Source organism: Lactuca saligna, chromosome 5 (assembly GCF_052625555.1).
Source record: "Lactuca saligna cultivar CGN05327 chromosome 5, ASM5262555v1, whole genome shotgun sequence".
NCBI classification, from domain to species: Eukaryota; Viridiplantae; Streptophyta; class Magnoliopsida; order Asterales; family Asteraceae; genus Lactuca; species Lactuca saligna.
In genome coordinates this window covers 246,515,672-246,535,648 of record NC_136421.1, presented here as the reverse complement: position 1 = coordinate 246,535,648, position 19,977 = coordinate 246,515,672, and the positions used below count along the sequence as shown (strand labels likewise).

The 19,977-nt window shown below is 35.8% G+C and overlaps 1 protein-coding gene across 1 annotated transcript; it reads right to left on the bottom strand.

Annotated features, from left to right (window-relative positions):
- Positions 1–449: 449 nt before the first annotated feature.
- Positions 450–2,721, bottom strand: CLPP6 (CLP protease proteolytic subunit 6). The gene is made up of 9 exons (XM_078995488.1): positions 2,546–2,721; positions 2,361–2,425; positions 1,937–2,009; positions 1,629–1,830; positions 1,466–1,531; positions 1,220–1,360; positions 1,054–1,107; positions 858–950; positions 450–772 (listed from the first exon to the last, which is right to left on the bottom strand). Exons 1-9 carry the CDS (start codon positions 2,614–2,616, stop codon positions 725–727), a joined length of 813 nt encoding a protein of 270 aa, XP_078851614.1. The 5' UTR covers positions 2,617–2,721; the 3' UTR covers positions 450–724.
- Positions 2,722–19,977: the final 17,256 nt, after the last annotated feature.

The window sequence follows — 19,977 nt, the reverse complement described above, 5'->3', positions numbered from 1 at the left end:
TAGTATTTTGTTTTTTGTTTGGTATTCAATTTCTTATCATTTGATAGTGCAACTTTGGCAAGAAGATTATAGAAACTCATAAATGCTTGTACTACTAGTCTCAAACCGAGTTAAATCTTTCTTAGCATTGAGTTATACCAACATGAAACAGGTAGCAGTAAGCAATAATTAGAGAGTAAACTCAACTCAGTTCAATGGTAAACCAGAACAACAAGCTCACATGTAAGTGAACTGTAAAAGAAAAGGAAAATTCCTCACCTATATTGTTAAAATTCCAAAGGGAGAAATCATTTGTCCAATTGCAAAACTTGTGGGTAAAATTTTCTTTAATAAGAAATACAATGTTGTAAATGTAAATAGATTAAAAAAAAGTAGAATGTTATAATAAACAAATAAGTGAAAGTGAAAGTACATTGCTATTTCTTGCATTTAGTGTAAGCAAAGAATAGTGAGAATAAATAAGAGCCTAATCTTGAATTACACAACCACATTACATTACTCCATTATTTTTCTTTGCATGTATAACCATAACTTTAGATTCTAAAGTTATATCTCAAATAACATTCTAACATTACAATCTAAAATAAGACACAAAATCCAACTAAACAAACAACCCTTTGAGGGGATAAATGTTTGGGGTTTAGAACTTCCAATCTGCAGGCATGACGCATGCCACATCAGCAAAGTCACATTTGCCACATCATCTACAATCATCACCATTAATCTAGTATTCTGTTTCCAATATCCCATCAATGAGTCCAAATTCCAATGCCTGTGGAAATAACCAAAATATTAACATAGAATAGAATTCAACAAAATAAAATAAAATAAAAGTTGAATTTGTTTTCAAATGGTACCTCAGATACAGATAAGAAACGGTCCCTCTCTGTGTATTGTTGCACTTTCTCCAGTGGTTGCCCAGTAAAGGCAGCATACATCATGTCAATTTTCTGCAAAATAAAAAAGAAAATCGGTATAAATAATATTTATATCGATTATTAGACAAACAGAAAATGAAAATTCAACTGGGAAAATATAGATAGATATACAGACATGGCGAGACTGAACAGCTTCATTGACTTGGCGCCTTACATCCTCAACATGACCCTAAAATAAATAAGTTAAATTAACAGATGGATATATTTATTTAACTTTATAAAGAAAAATATTTATTCTACCAAATAACCAAAAAAAAAAAAAAAAAAGTGATTAGGCATACCCCACATCCACTTTGTGGTTGATGTATCATAATACGTGCATTTGGCATTGCATATCTCATGCCCTTTTCTCCACCAGCAAGAAGAAGTGCTCCTTCACTTGCAGCAACTCCAAAAGCCACTGTCCCAACTTTAGGTTTTATCTGACAAGATATTAAATATTCAAAATTTTAACTTTTTTTTTCAAATGCCTATTTTTTCAATTAGTTTCACTAACAGGAAATGTGAAACACAATATTCAATCTTACCCAAGACATGCAATCATAGATTGCCAACACAGAGTAGGTGCTCCCACCAGGGCAATTCACATACACCTAGTAAAGAAAAAATAAAAAGTCAGAATGTAAGCCTCTTTATCTGTAATTTTTATTATGTATATGACTAAAAATAAAGGAAGTCATACGCTCATACCAGAATATCTGCCTTGTCATCTATTGTGGCTAAAGTAACAAGCTGTGATATAACTCGTTGAGCTACCTGTGAGTTGATTGGTTGGCCAACAAAAATAATACGGTTCCTGAATAATACTGTAGAAAGATCCAAAGGTCCACCTGGAGTCATGACAGCTGGCATTATAGGTGGAGCCCCTCTTCTTGCTACAATTGGATTGTAACTGCTCAATTTGAAAACCAAAATGAGAACATGTATGTTAGCATTATTATTGTCGATAAGATGTGAAATAGCTAAGCATCAAGGGAGTATAGACATAGACACTAAACCTTGAATTATGAAGAGTATGTGGGTGCATTTCCTCAGGTGTCAAATGCAATTTTTGTGCTTTACTTGATAAACCTGTTAGCAAAACAAATAAAAGAAGTTGAAAGCAAATATATGGAAGTTTACTTGATAACTATGTCAATAGGACATATCATGGAAGTTAGAGACACATAAAAAGGCAAGGAAAAGAAGGGAGGAATAGTTCATATCATATGTGAACTGTTCCCTCCTTTCCAAAATAAATAGGGCTACACATTGACCTCCAATGTATTATCAGTTACATGATTCAAACGCAAAAAGGAAATGTTCATTGCTTCACAATTAGCTTTAATTTTCTATAAATAGCAATCAGTTGTCAAAATTTAACCCAAACTGATGATGCACTTTATTTGAAAACCTGAGAACGAGGCAACAAATAACTCCTACCGATTTTAGATGTATCACTGTATGGACTCGGCAACGTACAAACAATTGATTTGCTCTTCGAATTTCTGGGAGAAAATAAACAAAAGTCAAAATCGAAATCCGAATTCGAATTGAAATAAGAAGCGAAACAATCAGACGATAATGATACAAAAAGAATAATGAAATTGAACTACCAAGTATCATACCGTTTAGAAAACAGTTCGTCACGTGAAACTTTAGAGAAAGTAAAGGACGTTGATATGGCGGAGGCTGCCATCGTTCCTACTGCGTGTTTGCTTGCGCTTGCAGAGGAGGGAGAGAAGGCGAGGATAGGGAACCCGGATGCCTGGGGATGGTCTTCAAGCTTTGAGCTTATTGACCCGATGATCCGACCCGATCAGTAAACCCTTGTATAAATTGCAAATACTACAATTTTTTTATAATTTAATTTATGTATGGGGGCGATTCATAATTTCATATATCATTTTTTCCGTACATAATATATATATATATATATATATATACACTAGCCGTCTACCCGCGCAAAGCGGCGGGCGGCGAATAATTTGATCTCTTTAGAGTTAAAACCATTTTTCGTTCATTTAGAGAAATGAATATTAAATGACATCTATTTTTCAAGAGCATTATCATACCATATTAAAGGGGTGTTTGGCTAAGCTTTTTTAAAACAACTTATTAGGTTTCACATCACTATAAGTTAAAAAAGTGTTTGGATTAAAATAACTTATTCCGGTGGGGAACCTCTAATACGTCATTTTTTCATAAGTTACCCTACACTTACTTATTAACTTATAAGCTAATAAACTAATAAGCAATAAGTTTTTTTGCCAAACATCCCCTTAAATGGTTATTACTTCCATTTATACATGCCCAAACCACTTGTACTGTTTATCGTCCTTTTTTTTCCCGTTTTCCTTAATTCTTTTATTAATTTAATGTCCTATTAAGTAAAATGCTAAAATATATAAATAATAGTTTATAAAAATAAACCTTTAGAATATCAGGTGTTGTGATTCAAAAGTCGATAAATAGGCCTTTGAGAAGGCCAAAATACTGATGTGTCAACTTGTTCATTATGATTTTAAATCAAGTTTGATCACAAATCAAAACATTTTCAACGATGGTATGTAATTCAAGGATTCATATTGATTTAGGTTCTCGAAACCTTAAAATATTGAACAAAATCTATATAGAACCTTATAATAAGGACAATAATCACTGTAATCAGGAAGTTCATGTGATGAAACTTGATATTATAAGAACCAATGATGAAAAAGGTTCGTTTTTAGACTAAACAAGATGAAAAATATACAAACTACCTTAATCATGTCAAATCTTGTGTTTAAGCGTTCTTTATTGCAAAAGTAAGATGCCAAAATATACAAACTAATGACAATACAATGCTCTAACTGACCCTCTTGGTTGAGTTTTTTGAACCTGCAAAGCCAACACATTAAAGAAACATAGTAAAGACATTTTTAGGAACAAACCTGATATAATAAAGCATTCACCCAATATATTTATAAGATAAAAATACAAAAAGTTAACAATGATGAAATCAATTACAAGTAAGGATTAAAATAAAAACCTGTTAAGAAAGAGCCATCTGCAGGGGGATATTTGAATCAACATGTATTTTCTGATGGTTTCAAATTTTGAATTATCCGAAATTCAGGGAAGGAGATAGAATTTGTTGAGAAATATAAGGATTCAAAACACAGGTTAAAATTTAATATTATTTTATTGATGACTACTTGTACTATTAGCTTAATGATTTGAACGTCTTAAAAAAATAATATTATTATATTCAATCTATTTTTAGAAATAGTGAGATTTCTTTTATAAGATAGTAAAGATATATGGGTAAAGTGAATGTACCTAACAATCTTATATAAGCTTAGGTATCTAACCACATTATACTATGTAATTTGGTATCATATTTGTATTGTAATCACCCAAAATTCTTAAAATTCAACCTCATAACTTGATTGCTTCCAAAATCTTTGGACTTTCACCATTATCTTCCTTCAAATGACGTCTTTCTATCGGAGACCCCCTGGTGGGCTTCGTATACTACCATTACAAATCAAATGGTGTAGGAGGAATATAATGGTGAATATCTAAAAATCTTAGAAGTAAATCAAGTTAAACGTTGAAGTTTAAGAACCTTAGACGATTGTAATGGAAATATAATGCAAAACAATGTAGTATAATGTGGTTAGGTACCTAAGCTTATATAAGGTTGTTAGGTATATTCACTTTACCCATATATATATATATATATATATATATATATATATATATATATATATATATATATATATATATGTATATATATATATGTATATATATATATATATATAGGTTCAAGTTCATTTTAGACCATTCTAATTTTGTAAGACCACATCTAAAAATAATTTTAAAATGCAAAATAAATGGAAAAATCTAAAAATTCTTTTTTTAAATATTATTTTCGGAACTTGAATTAACTAAAAAAAAATAAAAATAAATAAAAATAAATAAATAAAAATTCCTTTTTTTTTTTGAAAAATAAGTGAAATATTCTAATACAATATTACATTGACATATTCTAAAAAATAGTTTTAAAATGCATAATAAATGGAAAAATCTAAAAATTCTGTTTTTAAATATTATTTTCGAAACTTGAATTAACTAAAAAAAATAATAAATAAATAAAAATAAATTCCATTTTTTTTTGAAAAATATGTGAAATATTCTAATAAAATATTACACTGACATATTCTAAAAAATAATTTTAAAATGCAAAATAAATGAAAAAACCCAAAAATTATTTTTTTAAATATTATTTTTGGAACTTGAATTAACTAAAAAAAATTTAAAAAAATAATAAAATAATAAAATAAAAAATGCGTCTCACGGTCTCACAAAATTAAGCCGTCTCACATGAACCTAACCATATATATATATCTTTTATATCTTTATTTTTTTTTAAATTGCTTTTAAAAAGTTATTTTTTTTACAATGAAGAAGAGTGGAATAGTGAAGAAGGCTATTGAGCACCAATACACCAATCCAAACCATTTGGCTTCCATTTCTACAGGGTCTTATATAATTCAATAAAATAATGAAATTAGTGGGGGAAACCTATATTGAATGGTTGGTCACCAGTCATTTCATTTTGATGCATAATAAGTGAGAAAACTACAAAAAAAAATGGAATGAATTTCAATTCAGGGTTTTAGATGTTATATTTAAAAATCAGAATGTATGGGTGTGAGATCAAATGATTCCAATGAAATAATTATGAAATTAGCACAATCACAATATTTTGATGATCACACAGCAAAATTGCAACAACTTTTACTAATTAAAGTTTAAGGATGCTATTCAGTAATCCATACACGATACATCTACTTTGATTTATTATTATTTTTTCTTGTTTTACTTAAAGCCAAAAACAGAACAAAATTCATTGATTTTCATGTGATATTTTCCAAGAAAGAAAGCATATAAGATAAACAATTTGCATTGATTGGTTTTAACACATCCCTAGAACATGCTCTTAAGGATCAGAACAACAATTATTTTTATCTTTTCATTAGATAGAAAAGAAATAGGTTAAGGTTGACTTACTCAAAGATTAGTGTCAATCTATCAATTGAAAGGACATCGACCACTTGTTATTGCCATGGCGGTAAAATGATTGAAGGCAATTTAACTGCTATCTCTCGTGACTTCATATAAATATTGGGCACCATAAAAGGAATTGACATGTTATAAGGAAAGTGAATGTAAAAGAGACAAAATTCCTGAAAAAGAGAATGCAAATAAACCCAATGAAGGGTAATTTGGGTATTTTTAACATTTTAATTATACCTGGGTGGATTTCTGAAGTACAATATTATCTTGATAAAAAAAAACTAAAGTACAATGTTGTAATAAGATGACCCATGAGTATAGTAAAAGCAGAATTTAAGAAAGACCGGGAGAAATTGAAAGTACAATGTTATGGATGGATGTAATTTCATAGTACAATGCCTTAATGAAAAGATATTAAGTAGGATGCTATTACACAAATTGATGAAAGTACGTTGTTATTTCTTCATACAATCAGAACTTTTTTCCATTCTCATTTTCATTTGGGTCAGATTTGTCTTCTTTCCCTATGTCACAAAGGTTAAAAAAATCAACATAATTAGGTAAAATTCACGTTAAATCAATAAAAAGGTGTTTACCAGAGTACTTGACAGAAACTTCTGCCACAAAAGAAGCAGAAACATGTCGAAGAGGAATGCAAAATACCTTTGAAGCAATGTTAATTTCCGATATGGAGACACAAATAGAAACCAATTGTATTGTCATGCGACTGATATATATTTATTATTTTTCACTCTATACCATATAAAACACAAAAAGGAAATTAAAAATACGAAGAAGAAAAAAAAAAGTTGAATTAACTAATTTTACCGAGTTTTCTTACATAATATATTGATGTAATTTGCCTCCATTAAAGGGGATAAATGTTCTATACTCTGGCCCAAGATAGTTGGTAATAAAAGGGTTATAACTTCATGATCCAACAAGAGAGCACATATCATAGCATTCACTCAAAAACACAAAGCCCATGAACGTTTTTATACAGTCTTCGAACCTAAACTTTTTTTTAAAGTCAAATTTGAAGCCAAAGGCCTAAAAGATAAATAAAATTCTCGACTGGTAACATGGCCACTCAATTCATGCATGTGATTAGTAATCCTTGAATTTAATGTATGGTTACAAACATATCTTCGGTATTAGAATGGAAATAATCACAATCATCCATAATATCCTTAATTTAACTTGTTTGTGATTTTTTGTTTGGTTTATGGGTAATTATCCAAAATTTGAGAACAATAGTTATAATAGTAAATACTTATAGTAATAGTTATAGTAGTAATGGTTCTTTTTTAACCAGAGACTATATAATAGCTCCAATTACCACCTTTATGACCCTCGTAAACCCTAAACCCCTAAAGTAATGGGTATAAAAAAACTAAAATAAAGAAGAGTTAAAGATAACATGAATATCCACTGCACCATATAATTGCTACACTGTAACGACCCAAAAAATTTTGTTTAAATAGTGCTAAAAGCTAACAATCATCCATAATATATAATGAAAACGTACGTTACAAATCCCAAAAAGTTATAATAGATGTGTCATGACAAGAGAACTGTATCAACATATCACAGTATCTGAAAAAAAAAAAAAAAAAAAAAAAACTCCTAGGATAAAAGAAACTGAAGTTGTGGTGTGTGCGATGCCATCAACCCGAGCTCTTCCCTTTATTAGCAGAAGTACCTAAAACCAAAACTGAAAACTGTAAGCACGAAGCTTAGTGAGCTCCCCCAAACTACCACATATCATACAATAACATATAAACACATATTGGGCCTTGCCCACTGCATCGGACCGAAGTCCAGAACTAACCAGTGTCTTGCCCTCTGCATCGGACCGAAGTTCGGAACTGACTGGGACCTTGTCCCCTACATCGGACCGAAGTCCGGAACTAACTGCATCGAACCGAAATCCAGAACTGACTGGGACCTTGTCCCCTGCATCGGATCAAAGTCTGGAAACTGACTGAGCATAACATAGCATAGCATAAACATATCAACTAGCATAAACACATATAATGCATACTGTATCAGATCGAAGTCCGGAACACATAACACAAAGACATGCTTGAATCACAAAGACATCAAGCACACTGAACTACTGCATCGGACCAAAGTCTGGAACTACTGCTAACTAGACGGGCCAACATTGTGGTCGTAGACCCGTTCCTACTAGAAGGAAAACTCACCTCGTAATGTTGGCTATTGAGATGCTAACTCTAAAAGTGGCTAACTGTTGCTTCGGAACTGTCCGGCTATAAATCCCAAAAACACTAGATCAGGCACTCATAAATGCCCTCGTGGTAAAATGACTGTTTTACCCCTGGTCAAAGTCAACTCCCTGGTCAAAGTCGACTTCCAGTTGACCGGACTCGCCGACTCAGGGCGCAGACTCGCCGAGTCCCTCCATCACTAACTCTGACTTTAACTCACTGAGTCCTTTCCCCACTCACTGATTCACCCTGAACTCACAACTCGAAGAAAGACGGGGGACTCGCGACTCGACTCGCCGAGTCCAAAGAACAACTCGCCGAGTCCTAACATGCAGATTTCATTCAATCGATTTTAATCCATTCTAGAGCATCTAACTCATAGATCTAAGCTCCTGAGACCATCTGAACACGTAAAGTTGCTAACTTTACGTGTGACTAGGAAGGAATGAAGCTATTTCACTCAAACTCTACTTTAATCAGGAAAACGCATCCGACTCGCCGAGTTGTATGAACAACTCGTCGAGTCTAAGGCAATCTTCATTGGACTCGCCGAGTTGCTCATCCAACTCGCCAAGTCCACGGATATCTTCATATGACTCGCTGAGTCAACCTTGCGACTCGCCGAGTCCATTCAGTCCTTTTTCCATACAGACTTGATTTGAGCCATGCAGTGGCTCCAAATCACAGATCCAAGCTTCTAGGGCATGCTTATCACGTAAAGTTGCAAACTTTACGTGCATGCATGGCTTTAAAGGCTTCAAATGCCAAATCAAGGCCCTTAATAGGGTTCTAAGCTCAAGAGGGACCTCAATCACGACCATAACTGAAACTTTACACTTCTAGAATACAATGCGGGTCCAAGATCTGAAGTATAACCCGATCATAAGGCTTGATCACAAAGGATTTGGGGTTTATGGGCTAAAAGCAACAATTTGGGGACAAACAATATCTACTAGATCAATAAGCAATATGGAGACTTTATTACCAGAAAAGATGACCACAAATGAGTGTGTTCAGGATCTACTTCCTCTTCCTTGAACTCTACAACCTTCTCCTTCTTCTAATTGCTCCAAAAGTTCCTTCACAAAGTAACAATCACTTACACACTCTTTAAGGGGGCTAGGGTTCGGTAAAGGATGCTCTGAGGGTGATGGAGGCGAGGTTGGGGCGCATTAATGCGTTTAAATAGGGTGCAAACCTTTAAAATTAGGGCTTCAACCAGACAGGCGGACTCGCCGAGTCACAGCGTTTGGACTCGTCGAGTAGCCAACTCAATTTGCGTGATCATCTCGTCTCTACTTGACGAGTCAGGCTACAGACTCGTCGAGTACCCCTTAAGAAATGAAAATACTTTATTTAAATCACATACCAGAAACGAGGCGTTACATACACTCATCCTTTTACCTGGATAACCTCATACTCGTATTTTTAAGTTTAAGATGGAAAATATATCTTGTAGTTATGAAACAAAGACTAATAATATAAGAATTTGCATTATGTTAGAAGAACCAACAACATTTACCTTCCAAATGCCACTATAACCCCTCATCTTTAAGTCTTATTGTAAATATGGAAATGTATCAACATTTTGTATTAAAGTTATGTTTTCTAACAAAAAAAAGAGTGTGTGATTTGAACACCCAATGTGTATCAAAATTCCAAAATGTTTGCCGCCATTTGTTAACAACTTATATGCAGTTATTAAGACATGTGATAGCTCATGTGTGACTGATAACCAATAATAAGTACTTGCTTCCAAATTATTATAGTAGTATCACCAAAAGCCATCTGAAATTGTGTCTTTAAATAGCCAATTAAGCGAGCAAGAACCAATAACATAAAAACTGAAACAACATAAAATGGGTCCACAGCTTTACAGACTGGATTACCCCATGGGCCCACAGTGTGAGTCTGGATTGCTTCCAGCCCACAGCTCACATATGGCTTGCCATCGAGCCCACAGTACGAGTCTCCCTTAGCCCATAATTGGAATGCTCCCGGGTTTGTTGGATTACCGCATGAAGCAGTCTCACCTCAACCCATCCTACTACATAACATATCAATGTGTATCATAACTAATGCACATACAGGTCATCATACAGTATCACAGGTAGTCCTACAGATCTACCAGACTAGGATATCAACTGGCATACATCACTAACTTAACTCAGCATATCAATAACTACTAGGATATCAAATCTAGTGAGCCGGCCTTGGTGCCTTAGACCCCTTAGTATAGTGAGGATAACTTACCTGACACTGCTGAAGTCCCACGGATACAACTCCAGCTGCTGGTTGACAAATTCCCGAACTGTCAACATCAAACAATACCCAGTTAATAACCGGTTCCAAGCCCAAGGCCCAACTCACACTACAAAATCCCAAAATTCAAATAATAGCCAAAGCCAAACATATGGCCCAACTTTCTAAATTGGGCCCAAGTCCTCACATGGGCCTAATCCTAAAGCCCATCTAATTACTTTGGCCCGTTAACTTGTTCTTGGATGGCCCACCAATAGTCAAATCGTAAAAGCCCAATAGGAAAGCCCAATTTAAGGCCCAAGAGAGATTAGGGTGTAACGCCCGTAGATCCGGGCTAGTCAATTTAGAGACGATAGGCGTCAAAAATGAACTTTTGATTAAAGATTATTTAGAATGAATAATCTTAACTAAGTTATAGTATATGTTACAAGGTTTCCGTGCATATAAAGAACGCCAAAATCCAAGTTATAACGAAGAAGTTATGACCTGTCGAAGTTTCGCGGCAGAACCGACACGACGTTGAATGACGTAAAAAGTGAATTTACATTAGAGCGATATTTAGCCTTAGAAATCTAAATGAAAGTTGTAGAATACATTAAACCATGAGCGTGCATAAAAAGAACGCCCAAATCTGACTTCGTATGAGGAAGTTATGATTTTTCGAAGTTTCGACTTAGCGGTATGCAACCCGAATGCTCGATTTGAGACCGAGCGGTTTTTAGCCGAAACAATCTAAATGAGAATCGAAGGTATCATTAATAGGAGTAAAACGATAAAACGATAGGTGAAAACGGACGTCGGATAAAGAAGTTATGATTTTATAACGGAGTTTTTCTGTCCCGGCCTACTAAAAATAAATAATAAAAATAAATTCAAAATTAGCCGACGGAGTCTAAACAAAAGTTGTAGATCGTAGTCTCATCTACGCGGGGATATAAAGAACGTTGAAAACAGAGTTCGTATGAGGAAGATATGAATTTTTGAAGTTTATTAAATATTTTCGATATTTTATTTATATATAAATTGCGATATTATCCGAAGGGAGAGGAATCAGCGATCTTATCGCCGTTACGCCCAACGTAATTTAGAATTACGCCCAGCGTAATTCGTGTTCCAGCCCCCTATAAAAGGGTGTCGAGGGCAACCGACTTCTTTGCTCATTTCTTCCCGTTTTCTCGCGTTTTTGCATCGTTTTTCATGCAAGAATTATCCCGAAGCCCCGGTATCATTCCCGAGCCCCGAAGCAAGTCCCGAGGCCCCGAAGATCCCGAGAAGTGAAATTCCCGAGCCGAAGCTCTGCCTGCGAGGATTCCGGTTTTTGTAAAGATCTTCCAGATCTACCGAAGAATACTACTTCTACAAGTCGTAGTGTTGTCCGATCATCTTCTAATCAAGTGAGTGTGTAGTTACTTTCTTCTAACACATAAATATTAAGTATTTGCTATAAAATATGTGCTATGTGTATAATATAAAGTTGTTTATATGTGTGGGTGTATAGTCGCTTTCATAAACACGGGTATAATACAAGTATTGTTTGAATGTATTAAGTATATGTTTGGGTGAGTATGTAGTTACTTTCTTTTAACACATAAATATGAAGTATTTGTTATAAAATACGTGCTATGTGTTTATATATTGTTGTTTATTTGAGATAAGTGTGGAATGGATGTTTTATATAGTTTTTAAATGAGTTAAACTGTATATGTATTTTATATCTACAAATATGTTGGGTAGAACATGGGTTGATGAGATAGTTGGTATGTGATAAAACGATGAGGTATGAAAGATAATTAAGAATGATATTGGCAGATGCACCAATTAGAGAATATCATAATACTAACAGATACGTTTAAGAATAATATCGGTAGATGCACCAAGTAGTGAATGTCGTAATCCTGGCAGATGCGCTTATAGGATAATCCTGGCAGATGCGCTTATAGGATAATGTCAGCAGATGCGCCTAAAAGAGAATGTCATAAACCTGGCAGTCGCGCCTCATAGTGTATGACGTAATCCTGGCAGAGGCGCTTAAAGGATAATGTTGGCAGATGCGCCTTATGTAGCAATGGAAGTTTGTGCTAATTCCTTAGGTCAATCCTTAGGAATGAATGAATGACGGGTAGTTGAATTGCTAGGGTAAAATCCTAAGAAATAAAGAAGATAATATGGATGGGTAATTGAGTTGATTGTTTGATGGTTGAATATAATAATTATATTATTGTGTGTTGAAAACCCTATATGCTCACCAGGCTCCCAAGTCTAACCCACTTAGTTTTCTTTGTATCACAGGTATTAATACGAAGACATATTTCACAGAGAGATTTAAAGGAGATATAAATCAATTGTGTAATTAAATGTAAGTTCTGTTTATGCTTATATGTCTGTATCGGAACATGACATCCTGATGTCTTATTATTAAATGAAAATATATTCTCTTCGAGAAATGCTTTGATAATTTATATCATATTTTGTTTTGGGAACAAATTCCGCAACTGTTTTCTTTAAAAGATAACTCTGATTTTATAAAACAAAGCATAAACAAATCGGTCTTTTCTGGCCGTGAAAATGGGGATGTCACAGTTGGTATCAGAGCATTAGTTTAAGCGAACTAGGAAATTGTAGGAAATTTCTAGACTTAAACTTAGAATGCTAAGTAATGATTGTGAGCAGTGTGTCTAAAATATGTTAGGTAGTACACCTAAATTGACACAAGCACTAGTTTATTTTAGGAATGATGCCTAAAATGCTTTTATGTGCTAAATGTTTTGTGTGATAGCTATATTGGTGCTATTATTTGTTCGGATCTATGGTCTGTTGCCGACCGGATCTGGAAACCTTATGTGTTTAGGATTCTAAGTGTATGTCTACGATATTAGAACTAGCATGTAAATGTTTCGGAGTGATAAGGATGATTTGAATATCTATCGTGAATAAGGATCTAATTTCACCTTATTCGGTGTATAGATCAAAAATGGTGAGAACAAGAAGTGGAGTTGGAAATGCTGATGAAAACAGGAATCAACCACCAGTGATTGAGCAAATACATGTCATAGCAGCAGCACCTGAGCCGATAACAATGGTCGGTGTACAATTGATGATTCAGACGTTGTTGGATCGTCAAATGGAGGAGACTAGGCGGTTGCTTCAACATAATCGTGAAGAACTGTCAATTCGTGTGGAAGAGCCTGAATTAAATGAAGGGCACTCAGAAGGTGGAAACTTCAGTGGGTCTGTTGGTCAAGCCAACCCACCGATAGTTAGGCAACACAACCATGATGGAAGGAATGATGGAATGGGATGCAAGTACAAGGACTTTCTAACTTACAAACCATCGACATTTAACGGAAAGGAGGATCCGATTGGAGTTATGGATTGGATCTCAGAAATGGAGTTAGCCTTCATGACTTGTGGCTGCAAAGGCAGGTTGCAGACTATATATGCAGTGCGTCAGTTCCGCGGTGGAGTCGTTCGATGGTGGAACACTCTAGGGAAGATCCTAAGCCCTAACGAGCCACTGCAAAACTCTTGGGCAGAGTTCTTGGTGCAATTCAAGCGCAAGTTCTGCTCGGCCCAAAACCTGCTAGAGTTGGAGAACAAATTTCTGATATTGAAGAAAGGAGTATGCCAGTGGATGAATATACTAATGCCTTCACAGACAAGATGGAGTTTGCTTTGCGCATCGTCCCAGACGAACTGACAAAAGTCGACCGATACGCAAAGGGACTCCCTTGGGAGTATGCAGTGCCAGTGCGTCAGGCACCTACTCTAGAGGCAGCTATTTGGGCTGCCAAGTCTATTGAGAATATGATCAAGGGGAGGACTGACAATAAGGTTGAAGTTGGCGAGAAGAGAAAGTTAGAAGGAACTTTAGGTTCTAATGAGAAAAGAAAATTCTCGAAGTCTGGAGGAGGAGGAGGAGGAAATGATGAGGCAAGGTGGTGTGATAAGTGCAAAAAGAAGCACTCAGGTTAATGTGGTGCGGAGGTGACATGTTTCAAGTGTGGAAAGCATGGGCACTACGCCGATGAATGCATTTTTAACAAAAAGGTGTGTTACGAATGTAACGAAGAGGGGCACTTCAAGCAAGACTGCCCAAGGAAAAATCAAGCAGCAAGGCTAGAGGCGTCGCCAAAGCTAAAGGCAAGAGCATTTCAAATGATCCTTGATGAAGCAGATGTCAATGTAAGGAATCAGGAATAAGGATATTATATCTAAAGATCAAGTTATAAAGTAGCGATATGAAACGTATCATGTATGTAGCCTATTAGAGGCATAGTATAGGGTGAACTTGAACTTTTGTGTAATCGTTTCAAGGAATTAATATAAACCCTAGTTTTGCTAATTGATGTGTAGAATGATTGTCTGATTTTCTTGTATGGTGACTTGGTCGACTGCGGGACAATACTTGGAACGAGTATGAGTAGGTGTGAAAGATAGTAGATGCATATACTACCGGAAGCACAGGACTCGCACTTGGATCAGGGAAAGTCACAAGGTTACCAAGAAGCTAGTAATTGATTCCACTTTATTCTAGTATGTCATTACCATTGTTTCGGTAAGGACTAGTAATATGGTTCTTTTTCCGACCCTAGTGGTCATATTTAAATTTTATTTCGACTACGAGGAGTATGTTACGTGGTCTAGAGGACCAAGTTAGATGTAACATCTGACTTAAGTCAGAAGGTTGAAGTTAATGCGATTGATAGTGTTGCGCTCGTTGTTAAAAGAAGTTTGTAGGTAGAAATGCTACATGCTGAAATGTGATTATATCACGTTAGAATATGAAGAAAGGTATATTCCATCTTGGAATTTAACTTCATTAAAGACTGAGTCTAAGCGTCACATCGTGCGATGAGAGGTCAATAGAGCACGACCCATCGATTTGTTACAATAGATAAATGAAAGTAATTATCCTGAGAAGAAGAAGGAGTCCACAATAAGGACTTATTTGGTAACTTGAAGGTTACGATTGAAAGTACAACATAGTACGATAAGCAGATGCAAGATTGGGCATCTTCTGCGGTCAAGAAAGCCATAAAGTTAAATACTCTTTCGAGGAAACATAGAAGTTACGGTTATTACCTAGGATGAATAAATAATGTGTGGAATCATTATGCAAGTCCTATTTCGTTGATGATTCCGGGACGTAATCATCCTAAGGGGGAGATAATTGTAGCGCCCCTAAATCTGGGCTACTCAATTTAGAGACGATAGGCGTCAAAAATGAATTTTTGATTAAAGATTATTTAGAATGAATAATCCTATTTAAGATATAGTATATGTTACAAGGTTTCCGTGCATATAAAGAACGCCGAAATCCGAGTTATAAAGAAGAAGTTATGATCTGTTGAAGTTTCGCGGCAGAACCGACACGACGTTGAATGATGTAAAAAGTGAATTTACGTTAGAGCGATATTTAGCCTTATCAATCTAATTGAAAGTTGTAGAATACATTAAACCATGAGCGTGCATAAAAAGAACGCCCAAATCTGATTTTGTATGAGGAAGTTATGATTTTTCGAAGTTTCGACTTAGCGGTATGCAGCCCGAATGCTCGATTTGAGACCGAGCGGTTTGTAGCCGAAACAATCTAAATGAGAATCGAAGGTATCATTAATAGGATTAAAACGATAAAAAGATAGGCGAAAACGGACGTTGGATAAAGAAGTTATGATTTTATAACAGAGTTTTTCTGTCCCGGCCTACTAAAAATAAATAATAAAAATAAAGTCAAAATTAGCCGATGGAGTCTAAACGAAAGTTGTAGATCGTAGTCTCACCTACGCGGGGATATAAAGAACGTTGAAAATGGAGTTCGTATGAGGAAGATATGAATTTTTGAAGTTTATTAAATATTTTTGATATTTTATTTATATATAAATTGCGATATTATCCGAAGAGGGGGGGGGGGGGGGGGGAGTCAGCGATCTTATCACCTTTACGTCCAGCGTAATTTAGAATTACGCCCAGCGTAATTCGTGTTCCAGCCCCCTATAAAAGGGTGTCGAGGGCAACCGACTTCTTTGCTCATTTCTTCCCGTTTTCTCGCGTTTTTGCATCGTTTTTTCGTGCAAGAATTATCCCGAAGCCCCAGTATCATTCCCGAGCCCCGAAGCAAGTCCTGAAGCCCCGAAGATCCCAAGAAGTGAAATTCCCGAGCCGAAGCTCTGCCCGCGAGGAGTCCGGTTTTTGTGAAGATCTTCCAAATCTACCGAAGAATACTACTTCTACAAGTCGTAGTGCTGTCCGATCATCTTCTAATCAAGTGAGTGTGTAGTTACTTTCTTCTAACACATAAATATTAAGTATTTGCTATAAAATACGTGTTATGTGTATAATATAAAGTTGTTTATATGTTTGGGTGTATAGTCCCTTTCATAAACACGGGTAAAATACAAGTATTGTTTGACTGTATTAAGTATATGTTTGGGTGAGTGTGTAGTTACTTTCTTTTAACACATAAATATGAAGTATTTGTTATAAAATACGTGCTATGTGTTTATATATTGTTGTTTATTTGAGATGAGTGTGGAATGGATGTTTTATATAGTTTTTAAATGAGTTAAACTGTGTATGTAATTTATATCTACAAATATGTTGGGTAGAACATGGGTTGATGAGATAGTTGGTATGTGATAAAACGATGAGGTATGAAAGATGATTAAGAATGATATTGGCAGATGCGCCAATTAGAGAATATCATAATACTAGCAGATACGTTTAAGAATAATATCGGTAGATGCACCAAGTAGTGAATGTCATAATCCTGGCAGATGCGCTTATAGGATGATCCTGGCAGATGCGCTTATAGGATAATGTCAGCAGATGCGCCTAAAAGAGAATGTCATAAACCTGGCAGTCGCGCCTCATAGTGTATGATGTAATCCTGACAGAGGCGCTTAAAGGATAATGTTGGCAGATGCGCCTTATGTAGCAATGGAAGTTTGTGCTAATTCCTTAGGTCAATACTCAGGAATGAATGAATGACGGGTAGTTGAATTCCTAGGGTAAAATCCTAAGAAATAAAGAAGATAATAGGGATGGGTAATTGAGTTGATTGTTTGATGGTTGAATATAATAATTATATTATTGTGGGTTGAAAACCCTATATGCTCACCAGGCTCCCAAGCCTGACCCACTCAGTTTTCTTTGTATCATAGGTATTAATACGAAGACATATTTCACAGAGAGATTTAAAGGAGATATAAATCAATTGTGTAATTAAATGTAAGTTCTGTTTATGCTTATATGTCTGTATCAGAACATGACATCCCGATGTTTTATTATTAAATGAAAATACATTCTCTTCGAGAAATGCTTTGATAATTTATATCATATTTTGTTTTGGGAACAAATTCCGCAACTGTTTTCTTTAAAAGATTACTCTGATTTTATAAAACAAAGCATAAACAAATCGGTCTTTTCTGGCCGTGAAAATGGGGATGTCACATAGGGCTTTCACACGAAATGATGATTAGGATTAAGTGTTTCTTACTTAACCCATTAAGGACTTAATTCATTAAGGACTTATTCATTAAGTCCATTATTGCCTTAAGTTAGTTTGCCAATGATTATTATTTAATATTTCAAGTTCTTAAATAATCTCGTGTGTGTCCCGATTAATTCTCAAAATTAGGATCTTATGCCATTAGGGTTTTCCAAACCCTAATTAACGTTTTCCAACCCAATATTAGCCCGTTAGTCTATTGGTTGGGCTTTTAGGTCACATTGGGCCTTATTGGGCCCATTAGGGTTCATTGGGTCCACTAGGTTTTCTTTGGGCCCATTTGGGTTTCATTGATCCCACATTGTCCAAACATCCCCCAAACGAGGTCCAAACACAATCAAAGCACACTGCCACCCGACACAGCGGCCGGTGATGGCAGGAGGCGGCAGCCACCACCCTACGGTGGTGGTTTAGAATTTTCTTTCATTATTACACTTTGGTTACAAATTACAATATTATCCTCTTAACACACACAAATACTAATAACACATACTAATTACACACACAACCACACCGCATCGATAGGTGGTGGTGGCCCTTTTGTGAAATCTGGTCTACTAGCCGCACACAACACAACACACTAACATAAGAACACACCCACACGTCTTCTGCTTGCAATACATTAGCTGAAACATACACATACACCTAACAACGATGACAGCAACCCTTCGGCCACTAGGGAGCGGTGGCGGCGACGTAGCAATGAACAGAACAAAGAGGAGAGGCAAGAGGTATATGATTCTTCAACCGTGAACAACCACCATGACAGCCACGATGTTGCTCCCCGGCCTCCGTAACGTGATGGTGCCAACTAGCGGTTCTCCGTCGTCAGTGGCGGCGTTCATGCCACAAAAGGAGGCAGCAACAACATCTATACAAAAGAAAAATGTGGCAGCGAAGGACGATATCGGCTGCGCAGCTACTAAAGAGGCTCCACAACCCTCACTTTGTCGTTCCTTGCTCCGACTTTGATTGTCAATGGATCTCACGGGTTTTGGTTACGTTCTCGACAGTGGTGGTGCTCGATGGCTCCCGATTTCATCGGCAACAAAGTGGTAGCACCCGCAAGGTCGTCTTCTGGCATGAGGTGGTTGGCTTCGGTGGTCACCGTGGTGGCTGGCTGATCGGAACCGCAAGTAGGTCGGATGGGCAATGGAGAGAGAAAGATGGTGGTTGAAGGGAGAGCAGTAGGGTTAGGGTTAACTAACGGTATTAGGCTTGTATACCCGCTCCATGCAACTTATAACGAAAATGGCAGAACCGGTCCCTTCCATTCCCAATCTCTTCAAAAAAAAAGTCCAATATTTATGTTTTATACCCTACTTTCTGAATTTCCTTTTAGATCAAGTCCGAAATTTACCTAACAACCCTCCATTTTCAAAATCCTTTCAACTTTGATCCAATATTTACCAATTAACCCCCATCTTTCATAATTCATTACAATATAGGTACAATATTTACCAAACACATCCTTTACTTATAAAAATCTTTACAAATTGAGTCCCATAACTACACTTTAACCCCTGGAGTTCAAATCTTGTCATTTGACTTCCCAAAACCAACACCCCACTAATTATTATTTAATTTCAGAGCTTTAACAATATAAAATAATAATAATTACTTCTTAGGGTTTCTGATTTATTATTTAATTAATCTCTTTAAAATGGGATGTTACACCCAACATTTCCAACTTGTCAATGTGTGACTTCATCTCCAAGACGCGTGCACACACAAACTTTCCATTTTCATGTTTACTTACCAATAAGGTTTGAGTGACATTGAACTTTTCAAGTCTTCAAACACATGGGTCAGGGAGAATTATTGGAGGAGGTGGAGGAAATGAAGGATGACTTCTTTTTCCATGATTCACTCGCAGAACATCATCTTCATGTGGAAAGCTTTTTCCAAAGGATCCGAGAAGACCATAGTTGTTAGATTTTGGCATCTTAAAACCGGGAGAAAAATCAGGTTAGTTGATAAGAATCCTTGATATAAC